The sequence below is a fragment of the Misgurnus anguillicaudatus genome, chromosome 7 (assembly GCF_027580225.2).
Source record: "Misgurnus anguillicaudatus chromosome 7, ASM2758022v2, whole genome shotgun sequence".
NCBI classification, from domain to species: Eukaryota; Metazoa; Chordata; class Actinopteri; order Cypriniformes; family Cobitidae; genus Misgurnus; species Misgurnus anguillicaudatus.
The window spans coordinates 16,886,490-16,906,616 of record NC_073343.2 but is presented as its reverse complement, the minus strand read 5'-3'; the positions used below and the strand labels follow the sequence as shown (position 1 = coordinate 16,906,616).

Below are 20,127 nucleotides of genomic sequence, written 5' to 3'. Positions count from 1 at the left end.
GTACTCAAATCTCAAATCCTACGCCTGCTCGGGAGGTGGTGTACGCACATTTTGAGTTAGTGCAGAAATGCGCAAACACTGTAGTTCACTGATTGGTCTGAGAGAATCGTCATCGGCGCCGTCATCCTATTATGTAAAATATTAGCTTTAGCTTAAGCTTGCTGCTAGCTTGCGCTGTCTCGAGCAAACATGTTGTCATCTGGGCTCTGTTTTAAGTTTCCAAACACCCTTTTAGCGATTAAAAACATCCACAGGTTGTGAATCAGGAACACATAAAAGTTTTTTCCAGACTTGCAGTTTGTGGCGGCACATTCGCGACGTGCACGTCAGTATTATTTATGCTTTAATGAAACTTCATTGAGGCTCAGCGGAGCGCCGTCGACTGACGCCACGGGTGTTTGAACAGAAACTGTCATGTGAGACATAGGTAGTTATAAACGCGATGTGCAAAGTAAACATCTATTTGTGGTGGCCAATTTTAATTTTGTGGCGGACTGATAAATAAATGTATGGGAATGTACAAGGACGCTCTCTCTTGTATGATGTCACGGCCGTATGCAGCGCAAATATAACGACACGCCTATAATTCCTCCCACTGCGAAGTGATACTAAACTCAATGGAAAAGCTAACCACGCCAAAGTGAGGTGAGCTGACCCGACCCAAACCAAACCAAACCGTGGGGCACTATGCAATGAAAAAGCGCCATAAGTGTGTTCGATTTCATGCGGCGCTGGGCAGGCCGATCCGCGGCTGATTTGAAGCAGTGCATGCCGGTTAGTAATTTTGTCCGACTTAAGCTGGCGCTGCAGGCACGTGACTGTGTCATATGGTTTTTAAATACCGCGAGAGCGATTCGAGATCAGCCGCCTGAGTTAGCCAGCGCAGTTCGCCAAGAGGAGCTGCATGGGCTGTAATGACGACACAGCTGTTTTACAATTGGTCGGATTCACCACATGACAACAATCACGTGTGTTTCATGTTTATCGTCATGAATGCGATTTTCTAGTTTTTCTTTTAGTTAGTTTCAACAGTCAGACATGTATTTAGCATTAAGGGCTGGTTATACTCGCGCTTTGGTCCGCAACGCAAGCCTCCGCGGATCGCGCGCGCGTCTCACCAAACGGACGAGGCGTTTATAGTTAACGCGCTCGCCGTTGCACTTTTTTTTTAACCACCAGGCGGCGACGCGAGCAATAAAGTCAAAAACAAACACAAAGAAGAGGATAGAAGAAGTCGTCCGCTGGAACAACCCTACTGCTTTTAACATTAGAGTTTGATATATATAAATATGAGAACATGAATAAAACAACACAATCTTTTAAATACGTCTTTATTAAACATTATCATTTCATTAACGTTTTTACTAAACAAACAGTACAGACATCTTAAGGTTTATATTTTATTCCTCATCCAGTGGTTCATTCAATACAAATATAAGCCAAACATTCTGAATCATGTAAAATAATTCGTGTTTTAAACTGCAAAGTTTCCATACTTTACTTGCAGAGTGTCAGATAAATATATACATTGTTTTGCTTGGATTTATCAAAAAGATACGTCACAGGCTTGCCTGCTCAGACAGAATCGCCTCGAGTTCGGTCATTTTCGGATGCGGAGCCGTGCGGAAAGTTACAAAAAATGCCGTGCACAGCGCCACGCGAAATGGGGTCTCGCGCACCCAACGCGCGCGACCGCCCACTCCGCGTTGACGTCATTTTTGCCGCGCGCACCAACGCGCTCTTGCGGACGCAGCGACCATAAACTAGGCTTTAGGTGTGTTCGACATCGGCTGAGGCTGGATGTAACCGATCAGCGAGATTAGCCACGTGCAGGCGGCAAGGATCTGAACAAAACGGAGACGTGAAGTCGGACAAGCTGTGGTTCCCGTAGTTTGATGCATTTACGTCAGGCATGGCTGATCACATGGCGTTTGCTTGCTTTATCGCAGTAAACATGATTTGTACGATGTAAACAAAGTTATTTGTAAGATGTAAAAAAGTTAATTATACTGTTTTGAATGTCCATGTATGAGCATGAGTGGAACTGAAGAGGCTTACAGCATCTGTTTTTACAGGAATAAAATTTAACATAAGCATATATTATTTAAATAGCAATATGGGGTCTATGTTTTTTATCCATTTTATTTTGATGAACATGACACAATATAACATCGCGACTACATGAAAATAGCTTTAACTGTTATAAAAATACACATTTGTGAGCATTTGTGGAACTGAGGGCGTGAAAATAAACACAAACACACGTTAATGTTGTCATGTGGTAAATCCGACCAATCGTGAAACAGTTGTGTCGTCATTACAGCCCGTGCAGCTCCTCTTCGGGAAATACGCTGGCTGATTGATGGCCGTTTCACACGGTATGCGGCAAAATCGCAGTGCCGCTTCAGCTTTTCTTTTGTATTGGAAGCGTTTTGTGCAGCATTTAGTGCAAATGTTTATCTTCAACGGCGCCTGTCATGAAGTACCATGTCCGGAGAAGGAACAGAATTTTGGGTGCACGAGCAAGGCGTGTGGATCAACTCCGCTTCACCTCTGTAACCGCCCCCATTTTGCCGCTTTCCGCACGTCTCCTTTTGAAAAAGAATAAAACACTCGCGGTTGCCGTGTACCGTGTGAAACGGCCATCAGGCGGCTGATCTCGAATCGCTCTTTAAAACCATGTGACTCACGTTCCTGCAGCGCAAGCTCAAGTCGGACAAAATTACTAACCGACATGCACTGCTTCAAGTCACCCGCCGCGCCGCGTGAAGTACAAACACACCTCAGGACAGCGCCAGCCAGTGGCAGTGTCAGGTCACGTGACCCGCCAGTGGCTGCTCCTGCCAGCCATCTGAAGATTGAACCCCTACAGGATTTAAATCTACTGTATAATCTAATGGAAAAGATTACATGACAGATCAAAAATAGTTTAAGTGTAGTGTACTGATGGAAATCCAAGATTGCTTATTATTGTTTTAAATCTAGGGCATAACAAGAAAATGTGATTAAAGTTTACTGTTGTGTTGAAAGAGCATTTGTTAAAAGTCTGCTGAATCTTTGCATCGTGTCGCTTACAGGCATGTTACGTCAAAATGAATAGAAATTTGTAATGATTTGGTGTGTATATATAGCAATTTACACCTTACCTATTTCCACACTGATTCTCAGAGTTAAAGCTCACGTCTGCTCAGTGCTCACAGCAAAGAAACCCATGTGACAAGCGAACAGTTTCAGCTGTTCCCGTTTTTTCCTGTCTTTTAACATGTAATTTATTCTTTTAGTTTTTGAAGTATACTTACTGACCAGAAAATTATGTGACATCTGTTTTATTTTAAAAGTACTACGGAACTGGTAATTTACAAATATATGTAATGATGCTCTTGTAAAAGGAATCAGGATTATTTACCGGCAACCATAAACAGGACCCCAAAAACAACAACACAGGAAGTGGGATAATGTGTTCACTGTGAAGATTTGTGATTATAACTTATATAAAGGTACTGAAAACCGCAACTATCCATTTGCTAATTGTAAGAAAGAAACACTTCAACAAAGAGTTGATAACGAAAAATTATGATACTAACAGGAGTCTTCCACAATCTTGGATTAGCATTAGCACGTACATTAGCATAACACCAAAACGAACGAAACATTTCACAAACTGTTACACTATTTAAATGGTTCCCCTAGTAAATGAATCTAGTTACGCGTTGTTTTATGTGCCTTTTACACAGCTTAATTTGATTGGTATCGATTCTTTATTTAATTTCATTTTGTTACCCGTTTAAATAAGACTTGATTATTCGTGATTGTACTAACTTAGTTTCTATTTGATGAATTTCGAAACACCACACTAATTCACACTAAAATCTATGAATGTCATTGCATTAGGGGTTTGCAAACTTTTCATTTTGTGACCCACTTAAATATAGTCTATCATATGACCCACCAATATATTTTTAAATAGAAATATGAAGAATTTATTACACTTGCATTGTCATTTACTTACAAATGACTTTGAAAAAGAATTATGTCATTTTATTAACGAATTGTAAGTTTTAACTGCAGTATCCAAAATCCTTATGGTAACATTCTATATTATCAAAATCATTGCCATTTGTTGCACTATTTTTGTGTATCATTCACTGCTGCAGCCAAGCGACTTTGTGCGACCTAAGTTACCTTATCCCAATATGCGACCCACAACTGAATCACGACCAAACCAAGTGGCACAATCACCTTTTTGGGAAAAACTATTTTAAAGCAGTAGATGTACTACAAATATTTATAGTTTATGTGGGTGTACATTACACTTATATTTAACTAAAAAAAAAAAACATTTAACATATTAAAGCATATACCTTAAATGACTATGATACATTGATAAAACATTTTATTATCATAATTTTTAGTTATGGTAACAAAAATCAGGAATCTCACACTCATTCCGTTTTGCATGGGGCAGTTAGAATATTGATAGATTTATAAAAGAGTTATATTGTGTAGACCCTATGACAAATTTAGAATAAAATGGATAGTAATGGATGTACTGTTAAAAATTTCTGTAGAAATTACTGTATTATTGGCAGCAGTTTGCCAGTAACTTACTGTAGATTTAAATGTATATTATTTACTGACAACAGTTTGTTTAAAGATCAATGAACATTAAACAATAACAAGACTTCATCTTTACAGGAAGAAAACAATTACAAGTACACTTTATGCACAGCAGTTCTGGGAACAAAAATCAGAAAAAAAACAAATAGGTTGATGAGGATTTCTGGTTCCTAGAATACTTTGCATAAATGTAAAATTTTATTCTGTAAATCTGTAAAGACAAAGACTTGTTAATGTTTGATATTAATTTTTCTTTGAAAAACTGTTGCCAATAAGTTAGATAAATATAAATCTACAGTAAGTTACTGACAAACTGCTATATAGCTACAGCAATTGTTGTACAGTGTGGGCCCTACTGTTTGGTGTACACATAATGCATGGCATAAGCCTTGCACCACAACTATTGGTACTGTGTATGCCATTGCATTAATTGAAGTAGAGTCTTTTTCCTTTGCTGCTCTAACAATAATTGTTATATAATTGTTTAAATGCTATAATTGGGTCCCCAATGCTTCTATCAACTTAGAAAATGTGAAAAAGAACAACCCAGTAACTTAATTTTGGGAAACCATTCTCTGCAAGCATGTGAAAAAATACTTCATTGAAATCTGGCTCCCCTTGTGATGTCAGAAGGTAACCGAGGTTAGGATAGTAACCGGAGACATTTTTGCCAAATAAATATTCTACATATTCTTTTTAACATTAATTCTCTTATAGTATGTTATGTTATCACATTATCAGATCACAACCCTGACTGAAGATGAACAGCCTCTCTCCAGAGGTGGCACTGGGTCGGATTTCTCCTGAGCTGAGGCCTTTACTCTTTACTGTGGTACGTAATGGACGGGTTGGTTTGGACTCCTCTAACTGTCTCCGGATTACTGATATTAAGAGTGGGTGAGTGTGGTATAAGCTACTATACAAAATATATTTGGATAATATGATATTTGTAAGTTATATATGTGACAGATCAATTAAAATAGCCTACTTTTAAATTAGACAAGTCAAGTCAAAGTTTATTTATATAGCACAGATTTAACACAACTGTAGTTGATTCAAAGAAAGGGCTTTACAGTAAATCAGTTAAAAAACGAAAGAAACAGAAAGGAAGAGAAAACAAGAATGGGGATAAAATAAAATATCAAAACAATCAGACAAAGTTGTATATACATAATGAGAAGCGCCAACTATATAAAAATAGTGTACATATATACACACACACACACATACACACACACACACACACACACACACACACACACACACACACACACACACACACACACACACACACACACCAGTAGTAACAACATAAACAAGCGGCTGTCGCGGTCTGCACGTAACTTCCGGTAAACTCCGCTAATAATAAATAACAACAAAGTACTTTAAATGTAGTTTATTTATATAACAAGCACAAAAAACAACACATAGATTACCTAGGAAACCAAAACATTTGTTATTTTCGATGAGGCATTTGTTCAAGAGATCAGTTTAGCAACTAGTCAGACCATTAAAAAAATGAAACCGGAAGTAATGTTCGGATACAGACATGTATCACGTGCGTCCGATGAAACGTCTATACATACCCAAACATCATTCCAATACTAAAGTGTAAAAATAAGTCTTAAAACTGGTTTTAAAAACATCCAGTGATGGAGAGGTCCTAATACTCAAATGTCCGGTTACCTTTTGATTTGCAGCAAGATCGGGGGACATATAAATGTGACTGATTACAAGATCTTAATGACCTCACAGCTGCTTAATAAGATCAGAAATATAATCCGGGGCCATGTTGTGCATTTTATGTGCCTATCAAATTGGAATGAGGGTCAAAATAAACACCAAGATTTTTTTCGGAATTATGCAGGTAACCTAACTTGTGTTTTAACTGAGTTGTCAGTAGCAGCAGGACCCAGAAGAAGCACTTCGGTTTTATTCATTTAGTTGTAGTGAGTTGCTTGTTATCCAGGACTTAATTTAAACATGAAAACAGTCGTTGCCTATTTTGATTGTAAGATATAGTTGAAGGTCGTAAGCGTTACAATGATAGTTTACATTAAATTTCTGAAATTAAATTTCTCTCACACAGCTGCTACTGTACAGAAGAAGGGACTGTACAAAATTGTTTAATGTGGAAAATATTGTAGGTCACAACATAAAAAGTCTCTTTCACACAGTAATTTCAGTAAATTACCATGAATTTACCAGAATGACTTTACCAGTAAATACAAAAATGTGCTGTTCACACATGCAACAACATTACAGCTGTTTCTCGATATGCGTTCTTGTCTGTGCTTGTGTTCTTGTGGACTTGTGAAGCGTCATCAGTCGCGGCCCAAGTACTGTTCCCAAGTTCACATCACATCCCCAGATGTGTTCTTGATCCGCCTCTTTTATCGAGTATGCATCAGGAGGTGACTCATGTGGACTTATGAGTGTGGACTTATGACAGCAAGTATCCCAGAATGCATGTTGCATCAACGGCAATGGAGCTAAAAACCTGTACAAAATATTATTCTTTCTGTGCCATAAAATGTCATTTTAAGAGCTGGTAATAGAGCTGAACGATTAATCTAAATAATGATCACCATCTCGATTCAAGCTCATTCCTAACTCATAATGATTCTTCTGTCTATTAAACCACAGCAATCATCATGTAAAGGGGGATTTTTAAACAATGGGTTGCAATGACAATTCGTCATTGGTTCACTCACAAGCTTCTGCACGATCGCAATCTGATTTATAGGTTTTAAACAGCTTTTTTCAATCATTTTATTTCTGCATTGTATATTCAAAATATTTAAATTATCACAGAAGTTTTGGGATAATAGTTTTAATCTTAACACTGATGTTTACGATCTATGGCAAACTTCTTTCATCCAATAATAAAACATCTTTATTAGTGAGTCATGGGATCTTTTAGAAATATAAAAAATTAAAACCTTTTAAACACGGTGACCTTCATATTAAAACTAAAAGATCGTGATTGATTGAGAAAGATTTTTTTTAGAATTGTGCAGCCCTACTGATAAGTCGAGAATATAGATGTATAAACTTCAAATCTGTAGTCAGTTGGTAAAGATAGTGCCCATATAAAAATTTTCTCTGGCTATTTTGGCTATGTGAGTTCAGGTGATCAGTGGGTGGTCAGCACCGTGTACACCGCAGAGGGCAACCCAGTACAATAGTAAATAAACGTTCGCTTGCATTGCATTCTTAACTAGAACGCACTGACATCATCATAAATGAATTAAACTCATACATTAGCATTAAATATCTTTGCTGCATTCTTTCCAGGAAAGACAAGGGCTTTCTCGCGCTGGCATCAGCAGAGCATTGTATTGTCCATGTTGCCCTTAAAGGCAGGATAGGCAGGAATTATCCAAAAAAACCCCCTCACAAATATGTTTAAACTGTCCCTACATATCAATACATAAGTAAAATGTAAGTACTCTGAAAAAGAGAGTATAAAAATCGAGTGTCTGTAGACCTCCCACCACTGTTTTAAACACAGCTCATTTTTCCATTCACGCCACCCCCTCCCGTCTGGGTTTCTTCTAAAGCCACGCCCCCAAACACATGAACGCGCGACACCGACAGCTTTGCTGGGAGAAGGATTTACCTCAGACGAGCGGAGAGGAAGGAGCCCGGTGCATGTAACAACATCATGATGTCACAATCACATGTAATAATACACCTAACTTTATCACTATAAATATAAACAGATAGGATGCCTTTTAGTACTCACTATTAAGCCAGTGTAGGGATGTTAACAATTAATCGATCTTCGATTAATTGTCGATAAGAATTAAATCGATAAAACTTAACGATTGTCGAAAAAGCAAGCACGTGTGTCCGGCGCCTGCGCAAAGCACATACACAGCTGGTGAAAAAACTAACCAAGCGCAAAGAAGTTAAACTAGACATGATCACAATGATGCTCGATGCCAAACACACACTTGGGCTTTTTGTCCTCATTCGAGACGAGGCTGGCTGCTAACGTAACAAAATTGCATCCGCAGAGGATCTGAGAGGGTCCGATGCCGAAAATCTAAACACAGCTAGGATACTGAAAGCAAAGACCCTCTTCAGGGAAGCCTGCAAGATTAGCATAGCAGCGCTGCTAACGCTGCTTTACACAGGGAAGGCGTCCAGAAGCCGTTTTTAATAAACAGATTAAAATGTAAAACTTATATTCTGGCAAGAAACTGTTAAATGTAAACTGTAACTGACTGTCGTTACACTCTGAACTCCCGCAACATATATCATTGATCATCATCATGACTGGCTGAGGCGCTACAAGCTAAACACTGTTGTTGCGGGTTTTCTAATGGAAGGTTTAAGTCTTCATAACATAAGCATCTTTGCTGAAAGTACGCCGCAGGTCTAAAGCTGAGGTAACGACGGGAAAAGTGCCCTTTCGTGTGCTTCTTGGATATAATTACAACAAGCGGTGTATTGACGACTCAGAAAGTGAGGTGAACAACTAGAAAAATAACACTTGATGATAATGAAACTTTTATTTTGTCTTGGATGCATGCGACTGTGCGGAGTGCCCGTTATGAGGCAGAGTTTACTGTGTCTATTAGTCATTATATTTCGTTACGAGATTAAATTGATGATTTTTATAAAAACACCAACTACATTGACTCATTTTACAATCCCACTAGCATATTATTTAGACAAAATAAAATCTTTTAATTTGCGTGAGGAAGCTGGCGTTTTTATGCACACTTTTATGTCATTGGCTATATGCCACTGCTGTAATGGCATGTAAATAAAGTATTACTGTTAACGATTATTCGATTGATTGATTGATCGTTAATTTAAATGATCATCGAATATGGGAAAATGCATAATTTGACATCCCTAAGCCAGTGTTTTGCATGGAAGAGTTTCCGTGATGAAAGCATTGTTGACGCTGATTAGGACTACACTCCGGAGACAATACCGCTACCGAATCATCGACTCGAGGAAAAGCCACGTGATATTTACTCTCGTTTGTTTGGTTCATTTATTCCTTTTTTTGCCTTGTTTGCCTTTGCTGACTGGATATGCACTTTCTGTGAGTTGTGAATGCACCTTCTCTGCCATACTTTTGCTCTTCCTAGAGTGCCTCGTGCACGTTCAAATCAATCGGGTGTGCACATGTGTGGGCAGATCCCATAGCAACGGGTGGTGCCATGGTCGCGAGAGAGAGTGATATTCGCGCAAGCTAATCATTTGTTTCGTCCCGAATGGAAATAATTAGCTGTGTTCAAAACAGTCGTGAGAGGTCCACAGACACTCGAGTTCCACACTCTCTTTTTCAGAGTACTTACATCTCAATCATGTATCTGTACACAAAGACAGCCCAAACAAACCTGCAAAAAAGTTTTCTAGATAATTCCTGCCTACCCTGCCTTCAACAGAAAGCGTTTGCGGGACTCATGTTTTGTGGTGTAGGGGATTTAAAAAAGTGATGTAAGTGAAAGGGCGGCCCGGCCCGTGTGTGAGCAGGAGGCAGAGCGCAGAGAGATGCGACAAAGTTGCGAAATTGCAGGCGCGGCTCAAAATGGCTGTTATTTCAAACAGTGTAAAATATTTTAAACTAATCGGTTAACCGGTTTCAACCTGCTGATGAGGCTCGGTGGTCGGTCAAGAACATTTTTGGTTTTCGACATCCCTAGTTCACACATGAGCCGTTTCTCAATATGCGTTCTTGTCTGTACTTGCGTTCTTGTGGACTTGTGAAACGTCATCAGTCGCGGCCCAAGTACTGTTCCAATTCAAAGTTCGCATCAAGCCGAAGTTCACATAAAATCCCCGGATGTGTTCTTGATCCGCCCATTTTATCGAGGATGCATCAGAGGAGACTTGTGTGGACTTATGACAGCGAAGTTTCCCAGAATGCATTTCGCGTCAGGAGTTCGTTCTTCCGAGTCTGAACTTGCAAGTTCGAACTACGAAGGACACAAGACCGAGTTTGGTGTACTTGGTATTGAGAAACAGCTATGATCTCGTATCTCGTAATTTACCAGTAAATATTGTATGTGTTAACATAAGGCTCTCACTATAACAGCTGCAGTCCATTACTTTTGCCGCTCTACCGCCATCACTGTTTGAAATGTAATATTACAATTATTGGCAGTGCTATATTCTTTGCGTGTTATGTTTCACCATGCTCCTCTGTGCAGTTAAATCTGATGTCTGTAATCTTTCTGTTTACAAACGTGATTTCATCTCAAAATGATGAGCGACTTTTTAAACTCTCTCAAACTCACATTTCCCGTGAAAACCTACCAGACCACTCAAATAATTTTTATAAGCTTTGCATTTTAAATCTGGGTATGGTGTGAAGAAAGTTTTGCATGCTGATTTGTTATGTACTTACTAAATAAATGAGTTACATATGCCAGCTTTAATAACAGTCAATAATAGAAATAATACAGTAATACAAAATATTAAGTACTGAAATCAATAATGCCTCATTAATTAATTAGTCATTAATTAATGAATTAATTGTTTTTTTCTGCAGGTGGACATACAGTAGCCATCTGTGGCCTTATGATTATTCTTAGCTGTCACAGATATTACCATTGATGCTTTTTCCTTTTGTTTTTCTTCAATCATTAGCTGTACATCACTGATGCCTGGTCCATGCTGTGATAGATTTAAACTTCACATTCCATATGCTGGAGAGACTCTCAAATGTAAGTTGTTTAATTTTCAAGCAGATTATGAACAGTTTAGAAACCATAAAGAAAGATGGCAGTGTTTCAGTAATTTTTCTATTAAGTTCTAGTTTGCCACAAAGTGGGAGAGCTAATGTAATGTTTAACCCTTGGTAATGTGAAATATTTTGAAGTGATAAATTATTAATTCATAAATTGTATAAAAAGTTTAGATTTGTATTAATTAAATATGAAAACATAGGATACACTCTAAAAAATAAATCTGTAAAATAACGGAAAAGGTACTGGCAGCTTATTACACACACTTTTTACTGTCAGTTAACAAAATAAAATAATCTGTTAATTGACGGTGTGCCCACAGTAAAAAACATTTCCTGATATTTAACTATTATTTATATCTTCTTTTGATAGTAAAAACAAATACATTTTCTGTGTTTTAATGGTATAACATACTGAAGAAAACTGTAGATTTTATTTATTTAATAGAGTGTGGGTAAACAGTTAATTTTCTGTTATTTAATGTTGTATCTATGGTAAAAAAAAATGACACACTTAATTATTTAATAGCATACCTTGGTATAAAAACAGCAAATATTAAATGTGCATATTAACAGAAAATGTACTGGAAGTTCATTACACAGACTTTGTAGTGTAATAAAAAACTGAGATTTTCTGTTAATTTATGGTGTACCTACAGTAATAATTATATTAACACTATTGTATTACTTTATAAAAACTGATTCTTTAATAACTCTTGCAAAATTCTGCAAAAATACAAAATATTAAAACATTAAAAACAAAAAACACATGTCTCATCATTAAAGTATCTCAAGTTTACTAATTCATTAACATTACAAACAGACGTAAAAAATAAATCCAGTGATTAAACTATTAGAAATGATATACAATTACAAAGAAAGAAAATTGGCAGGAGTGGGAGGATTTGCTTCTTTTCTACAGGTAAGATGAAAACTGAAAAGAAACATATATTAGTTATTATTAGTGACAAAACATTTAAAAGAGAGTGTAGGAGCCTAAATGCAGTTAACTGATAAATAATTTTAATTTATGCGTTAAATAGTAATTTTCATGATTCATTTATGTGGAGGAAATTGAAGGGCATATTTACAGTATTTACAGTTTCATGCAATTAATATTTACAGTTATGCAATGGGTTAATTTTGTAATTATATCAAATGTATGTGGATAATTTAAAGTGCATTTATATTATTTTGGGGATATTTTGGGAATAATATTTGTTATTGCATTTTTACATTTGAACACATTGATATTTAATTACTGGGAATACTCTGAGAAAACAGTCAGGCAAACAGAAGTTTTTTGACCTTTCTCTCTCTCTTTTTTGGTCATTAACTAATAATTTTTATTTTCTGTAATATTCCTGTGCTGAAGTTTTTGTTGCTAACCAAGTAAATGGATACAGTTTTCTACGAGTGTTACTGTGAATTATTGTGGTAGTGGACAAAGCGTCAAGGGCTTCATTTAGTGGAAACCTACAGGGAGAATCAGAAAGTGTCAACAAACTTTTAAAAACTTACCATTTGCAGAATTTGCTGATTTCTCTTGACAAAAACCAGATTGAATGGTTAAAAGGGTCAGAATGAATAATTATTAACATTATGTGGTCGTTTGTGATGTAAGGAGACATATAGAGAAAGGTAAGAAGAGAGGAAGGACAGAGAAAGAAGATAATTAAGCAATATCGCTCGAGTAGGAGTGTGATATAGCTCTATATCGGCCTACGGCCTCGTGCCTCTGGCCTAATCACAGCCGTGATGATATAGAGCTATATCACACGACTCTGAGAGCGATATTGCTTTTATACAACAGTTAGACGGCACACGTTTGAAAAACGAAAACTAGAAAACAACAACGGAGTTATTTTAAAAGCCTCTTTGTTTGAGAACTACTTCTTCTGCCACGGATTTGAGGGCGGCCAGAATGACAGGTAACACTTCGGCTGCTTTGAATCTCATAACAACTCAATGGACGGAAAAGCCGTTTCTTTATATTACCATTTCTTGGTCATAAAGTGTAGTTTTAAGATTAGTTCAGTCGAGAATGTATATGTATTATATTTAAATCTGCAGTCGATTAGTAAAGATAGCGCCTGTTTGAACGTTTGCTTAGTGAGATTCGGTACGAATGAGAACCAAAGCATGAGCGGACGTCAGTGTTCACTCGCCCCGCTGACCACCGCCCTCTCTGGGCTACATCTCTGACAGGGATTCCCTTGCTCTCATGTTGGCCTTGTTTGTTTTTGATCATCAAAATGAGATCAAATCAGCAGTATTTGGTGTCATGATCAAACTATTACTTGTTTTTTTATTCATATTTGGTGTCTTTTGTGTTGTTATTGTTTTGGCGCGAGGTAAAAGTTAATAAAGCTATACTTGTATAACGTTACTATTGCTTTCCCATTTACTCTTAACGTGATACGAGCACTCGATTATTATTATTAAACTTTGTTCTTGTCAGTACTATATAAAACGTTTTTTTATAAGTGTCAGAGAGATGTTTTTGCATGCTGCTTATAAATATATCAGTGGCGATATCTCATAACATGTTTTAATAGTCACGTCACGATAAAGTAAATGATCAATGTCCACATTTAAAAGCTGCGGTGATTACCTGCAGTTCCATGGTGTTTTCGCGTTCTGAGAAGAGATATTGCTCCAGAAAAAAATTGTTTACATTCCTCTTTCCAAGTGTTAATTGTCCACACGATGTGACAAGACATAACTTCCATTAAGTTTAACGTAACATCCAAGAATGCTGATCTTTGACGGAATAATAACTTGGGATACACACACTGATTTACGAGCTAGTGAACTAATGAGACACACTGAGAGTGATTAAAAACAGCGTGTTTGTGTGTGTCCGTGTGTGTGTGTGCAGTTTCTCCATTCAGAGATGAGCCTGTTTAGAGGACCTCCATTCACTAGGTGGCGGAATGATACGAAAGGTGAAGCGGTTACTGTGCCGTTATCAGTAGAATATTGCACGCCCCTTAGCCAATAAGATTTGAGAACCAGAAAGAACTGTTGTATAATAACTTACAACTTGGTTCCAGTATAGGCCCACCAGATGCTGCTTCAGTGGCCATAAAACAAAGAACAATATTAATAATGTTGTCACATTAAATGCGCTTTGAAATAATCCTAATGACAAGGACAGGATCTTGATATAAAAGATGGCAATCTTTGTTATGTTAACTAATCCAGTTTAACACAACATCGCCATGTCTCACTCATGCAGAGATCAGAGGCATCAATAAACCTGAACGATAGATTAAGATTGTTATTTGAAGTAAGTTAAAACAACTATGCCTCCGTTAGGCCCATCAAAAGAAACCACCAGCACATCAGTTCATTAGCTTACACAACTAAAACTTAACAATATTTACAAACTTGAAATGATAAGTTAGTCCCTTATATAACACCTTTAGAAAACATTAATGCTATTGAAATGTACAAAATATTTACATCAGTCACGCAAACTGAAGCAGAAATAATGCATATGAAACACAAAGTGTAGCAGTGGCGAGGGGACATTTAATTCCTACAACAAACTTCCGCTCAGAATAAAAATACTGATAATAACACTGTAAATTTACAGATACTCGCGCACTGTCACTGAGAGGGCATAACCAAATATCTTTAAAGCAATGCTTATTTAAGTTAAAACCACATCCACCGATATAACACCCACAAATATACTTTCAAAATAATATAAATAAAGAGTAACTTGTTGAAAAATGTCAAAAGTAATTTTAAAAATTACTTACCAAAAAAAAGTTCATATTTTTGCTGTACATGACTTTGTTGCAGCCAGTAAAGATTGTTGAGGCTGATATCAATCCCACAATGCAATTAAAAAATGTAAATAAACGGAGAAACACATGTGAATCACATACTACGGACAATTTATGTTAAAATATACAGTTAATCAACTGTTAATTTACGAATGTTTTACAAATTGTATCAGAAGAGCCAGAGTATACTTGCAAAGTTGGGATTTTTCCACTTTTAGACAAAGCCTTCCAGTTTTGTACTCTCTAGTGTTGGCCGATATGCCCCATTATGAGATCGTCCTATCGTCAACTGTGAGATCGTCGATACACATAGTTGTGTTGGGGGGCGGCAGAAGTTTACTCATTTATTTATTTGTTCATTTTTTACTCATTTATGACTTGATTTGTGGACAAAAAGAAACTGATCAGTGAACACTGTCATGACCGCAACCTTCTTAAAACTGATGCCATTAATCTTTACCCCAGGTGCTCTGAAATTTCCTGGAAAAACACAATCGCTGTTTTAAACACATGCATGCCATGCACAATCTCTCTAGTGTAAGGAAATGGCAGAGCCGCGAGTATTACAAGCTCATTTGCGAGGAATAGTCCGAGTCATGCACAATAAAAGTTCAGGTGCTAGAAGGAGTCTATGCCGCGCACGCGTTCAGGAAGCTGCACAGGTTACAAGGTCTCTCCTGCATGTGAGGAAAACCATGCAATGCGCATGTTAATGTGAAACTATGATTATAAAAACAATAACAATTACTGTCGGAATTAATGCCCGCTATCAGCCATATATCTGATTATCATCGGTACACGACAGTATTGTTTATCAGAACAACCCTAGTACTCTCCCAGGTTCAGGAAACAAGTAAATGTGCAGCACACAATCAAACATTTGAGCTGTACTGTTCTTGAACAGTGTTGTGAATAAAACGTAGCAATTGATTTCATAGCGATTGTTTCCTCTATTGGAAGGCGAAACAAAAAAGTTTGCCTTTCGCGAGGAAAAACTCAGCGTCCCCACGACATGGCGACAAGAAACAATACTACAACACGATGACAGTTACACCTTCTGTCTCTGCGTAAACATTATGCACAGACAGCTTTTAACACTCCAAAGACAAAGGAAACGTGAAATCGGGTCATATGACTCCTTTAAAAAATATCCCACCTCTTTTCAGGGGTGTAGCCAGAATTTAGTTTTTGGGGGGTCCTATCCTAAAATGAGGGGGCAACTCATATATATAGTTGCAGATGTGTTATGAAAAGATAATCATTCAATTTTGGCCGTATTTGGGTGCACACATTATCTGATTTCACATATAAGCTTTCTCCCATTATATTAATATACAGCATATTATGATGCAAATAATATGTGAAGAAGTAGCTTTAAATAAATATTTTTAAAATGTGTTAATAAATCCAACAACCCCTGTGAAGGGGCTACACGTCCATAAGAGGTTTTTATGTGAAGGAAGCATTGCCTCTTTGTTTCTACATTTAAAAGACAAAGCTGGCAATTCTGGTTATACTTTCATTCTTTCATTAATAACTTCTTTATTTTATTTATTTTATTTATAAATCACTCAGGGTTATCTGATTTAACTACAGTGCCCTCCACAATTATTGGCACCCCTGTTTAAGATGTGTTAAAAGCGATCAAATTAATTATTTCTTTTTTTTTGCAGAAGCATAATCTCTAACAGAAAAATTTTGAAAATACCCTTTAGCACAAGTTAATAATATTTTTTTAAAAGTCCACGAATTAGGAAAATAAATATATATTATAAAATCACCTGTTCCACAATTATTGGCACCCCTAACAATTCCTATGAAAAATAATTTTTAAATAAATTTTTCTGTAGTTGCTAAAGTTGGTCAGGGTATCTAGGAAGTTTTAATTAGTAATTCATGACTTCCTGTTTCCCTGGAGTATAAATATGACGTGACAAAGAGGTCTAATTCTCTTACCCATTTGTCATCATGGCAAAGACAATAGAACACACCATTCAAGTAAGGCAGATGTGTGTCGACCTTCACAAGTCAGGCAATGGCTACAAGAAAATAGCCACTCGCCTTAACTTGCCCGTATTTACAGTCAGAGGAATCATTAAGAAGTTGAAAACAACTGGAACAGTGACAAACAAGGCTGGAAGAGGTCCCAAGTTTATCTTGCCACAACGCACAGTGAGGAGGATGGTTACAGAAGTAAAACATTTTCCTAAGTTTACTGTCACAGAATTGCATCAAAGAGTTGCATCAGGGGTTACAAAGTCTCCATAACAATTATCAGAACATCTATACATGCCAACAAGCTGTTTGGGAGGCATGCAAGGAAAAAGCCTTTTCTCACGAACGTAAACATCTGGAGTTTGCTAAGCGGTACTGGAACTTCAACTGGGATCATGTGCTTTGCTCAGATGAGACTAAGATTGAGCTTTTTGACAACAAACACTCTAAGTGGGTCTGGCGTAAAACAAAAGATGAGTATCCGAAAAGCACCTCATGCCCACCGTGAAGTATGGTGGAGGATCTGTGATGCTGTGGGCCTGTTTCTCTTCCAAAGGCGCTCAGAACCTTGTTAGGGTTCATGGCATTATGAACGCTTTGAACTACCAGGACATGAACTGCCAGAAAGCTGAAGATGGGTCGTCATTGGGGCTTTCAGCAGGATAATGATCCAAAATATGTGGCAAAATCTACACAAAAATGGTTCAGCAGTCACAAACTCAAGGTCCTCCCATGGCCATCTCAATCCCCAGACCTCAACCTAATCGAAAACCTGTGGGGCGAGCTAAAGAAGAGAGTGCATAAGAGAGGAGGACCCAGCACACTGCATGATCTAGAAAGATTATGCAAAGAAGAATGGTCAAAGATCCCTCTCTCTGTCTTCTCCAATCTTGTGAAATGTTATAGGAGGAGATTAAGTGCTGTCGTGTTGGCAAAAGGGAGTTGTACAAAGTATTAATATCAGGGGTGCCAATAATTGTGGAACGCATGATTTCAAGTTGTTGTTTTTTTTTCTAAATGTGTAAATTCTTTACCACCAAAGTAATGTACTTAAATCAAAGGTTGGATTTTTGTCTTTTTTGCATTTGGGTATGTTGTCTAAAAAAGGAGAATTTTTAGAAGTCCACCACCACATATTAAACAGGGGTGCCAATAATTGTGGAGGGCACTGTATTTGGCTTGTGTTTTGTTTCCGTGCACTTCAGGCATTTTGCACATAATTTGTTCTGCACCTTGTTACTTCTGACCTTATTTTATTTTTAAAAAATGATTTATCATAAACGTAAATTCTGATCTAATTTAAGTGTGTACATTTTGGATTGCTTCTCGTTGCATTGATATTGCGCTGTTTGCGTTCTGGCCATTAGGCTGGCGCATGCAATTTAGCCGAACACGCTATGTGCTCTGCATCTAGGAGTTCATCAAACTATACAAAAAACGGATGTTTTCGACGGGTATAAGTTTTTAAAATGTATTTAAAACAGGGTGATTTTCTTGTCAAAAGTTAAACTACAAAATAGGTAAGTCTTTTCTTTAAATTTCGGTTATGACACGGAAAATATCTGCACAGAACCTAATTTATGCCTGACACGATTGTCTTTCTTGTGATTTTAATATTATGGTCGGTGTTCACTTTTAAATGATAGAAAAGAGATTCCTGAAATAAATAATATAAGAATCATCAGTTGTTTCTGTACCTAAAGTGAATAGAGATGATCAAAGTCAAAGCAAGCAAGCAAGCAGGTATTTCTGTGCTAAATAATAACGCATAGTGTCTATAAAACAATACATTTCAGCGTTTTTCTTGTTATAAATTAACATTTAATAAATTGTATATAAAGCTTAGTTTTTATTACTTACAGTAACAATCACAAAATGTCATTTGTCGTTTTTTTTTTGGTCATGACTGCTTTGACGCGCTAAATCGTAAAATTAAATAAAAACACTGAATTGTAGCCGGGGTTTCCAAGGCAGGATCACATTTGTAATATTTTTTAGGCTTAATTATCCAATTTTTTGTTATATCTTTGTGTGATGTTCTGTAGATCGTGGCTTTAAAATGTTATGAGGAATGATTAAACAAATGTTTATGTTGCCTTACATTTTACCTTAAAAAAATGATTAATGAACTCTCATGCGAAGATGACAGTGTAAGTTACGCACAACAAGTTGTGACATGAGCTAATCCAATAAAGTTTGAAAATAGCTGCATTTTATAATTGAGGTAACAATAGGCTTTATGCCTAGCTGCACTACTTCCTGAACTTCAGCCAGCTCCTTGTTTCCTGTCTGCCATTTTTGAACAAACTGATTAATCCAGTTGTGTCTGATTATTGTTGTTGTGACTACTGAGGTCAGGCACACCTGGATTAATCAGTGTGTTTGTGACTACTGAGGTCAGACACACATGTATTAATCAGTTTGTCCGGTAAGGGCGGACAGGAAACAGGAGCTGGCTGAAGTTCAGGAAGTAGTGCAGCTGGGCATAAAGCCTTTTTGCACTCATTTTGTTTCGGTAGATGTACGTGGATGTAAGTGTTGCAAACAAAGTGCTCATCCGCCATACAGTTGTAGTTATCATTTTTATCTGTTTAGAAAATCACCACGTTCTATTTTGTGCCACCATACTTACTCTTGTAACTACTCATGTAACAGTCTTTAAATAGGGAAAACGTGTTTAGTGGCTTTCAAATTCATCTCTGTTTGGATCCTAATTAATGAATGGTGTTAGGCTAAATCAATGCACTTTACAACGATTAAGTGCATGCATTAAGAAAAGATAGGTATTTATTAATTAATCTAGGTTGAGGGAAGGACATAGTAAAATATTGAAATACTGTGGGGTTTTTCTTTAACTCTATTGGAAGTAACCAACAGTTCATCTACTAAATTATTGATTAGCCATTAGGAAATATGACTCATTACTTATTCAGGTAGCAGGGCTCAACGCAAATTATTTTTTATACTGGCCTGGTCGAGCCAGTGGTTCAGATTTTCACTTGCCCC

The 20,127-nt window shown here is 37.1% G+C and overlaps 2 protein-coding genes across 6 annotated transcripts in view; one reads left to right on the top strand and one right to left on the bottom strand.

Annotated features, from left to right (window-relative positions):
* The window catches only part of LOC141348949 (ribokinase-like), an 82,016-nt gene extending 78,756 nt beyond the window's left edge, over nt 1–3,260 (bottom strand). For 3 of the 4 annotated variants that reach the window (XR_012370530.1, XM_073869485.1, XM_073869484.1), the window contains exon 1: nt 3,147–3,260. The gene's annotated coding sequence lies outside the window, so the exon portion shown is untranslated. The remainder of the gene's footprint in view (nt 1–3,146) is intronic. The other variant, XM_073869482.1, reaches the window with a different exon arrangement.
* Nucleotides 3,261–3,355: 95 nt separating this feature from the next.
* The window catches only part of LOC141365292 (BRISC and BRCA1-A complex member 2-like), a 204,982-nt gene continuing 188,210 nt past the window's right edge, over nt 3,356–20,127 (top strand). Inside the window, exons 1-3 of one of the 2 annotated variants that reach the window (XM_073869480.1) lie at nt 3,356–3,497; nt 5,359–5,514; nt 11,233–11,309. In XM_073869480.1, the coding sequence (XP_073725581.1) occupies nt 5,378–5,514; nt 11,233–11,309 (214 nt within the window). In that variant the 5' untranslated portion in view covers nt 3,356–3,497; nt 5,359–5,377. Of the gene's footprint in view, nt 3,498–5,334; nt 5,515–11,232; nt 11,310–20,127 lie in introns of both variants that reach the window. The other variant, XM_073869481.1, reaches the window with a different exon arrangement.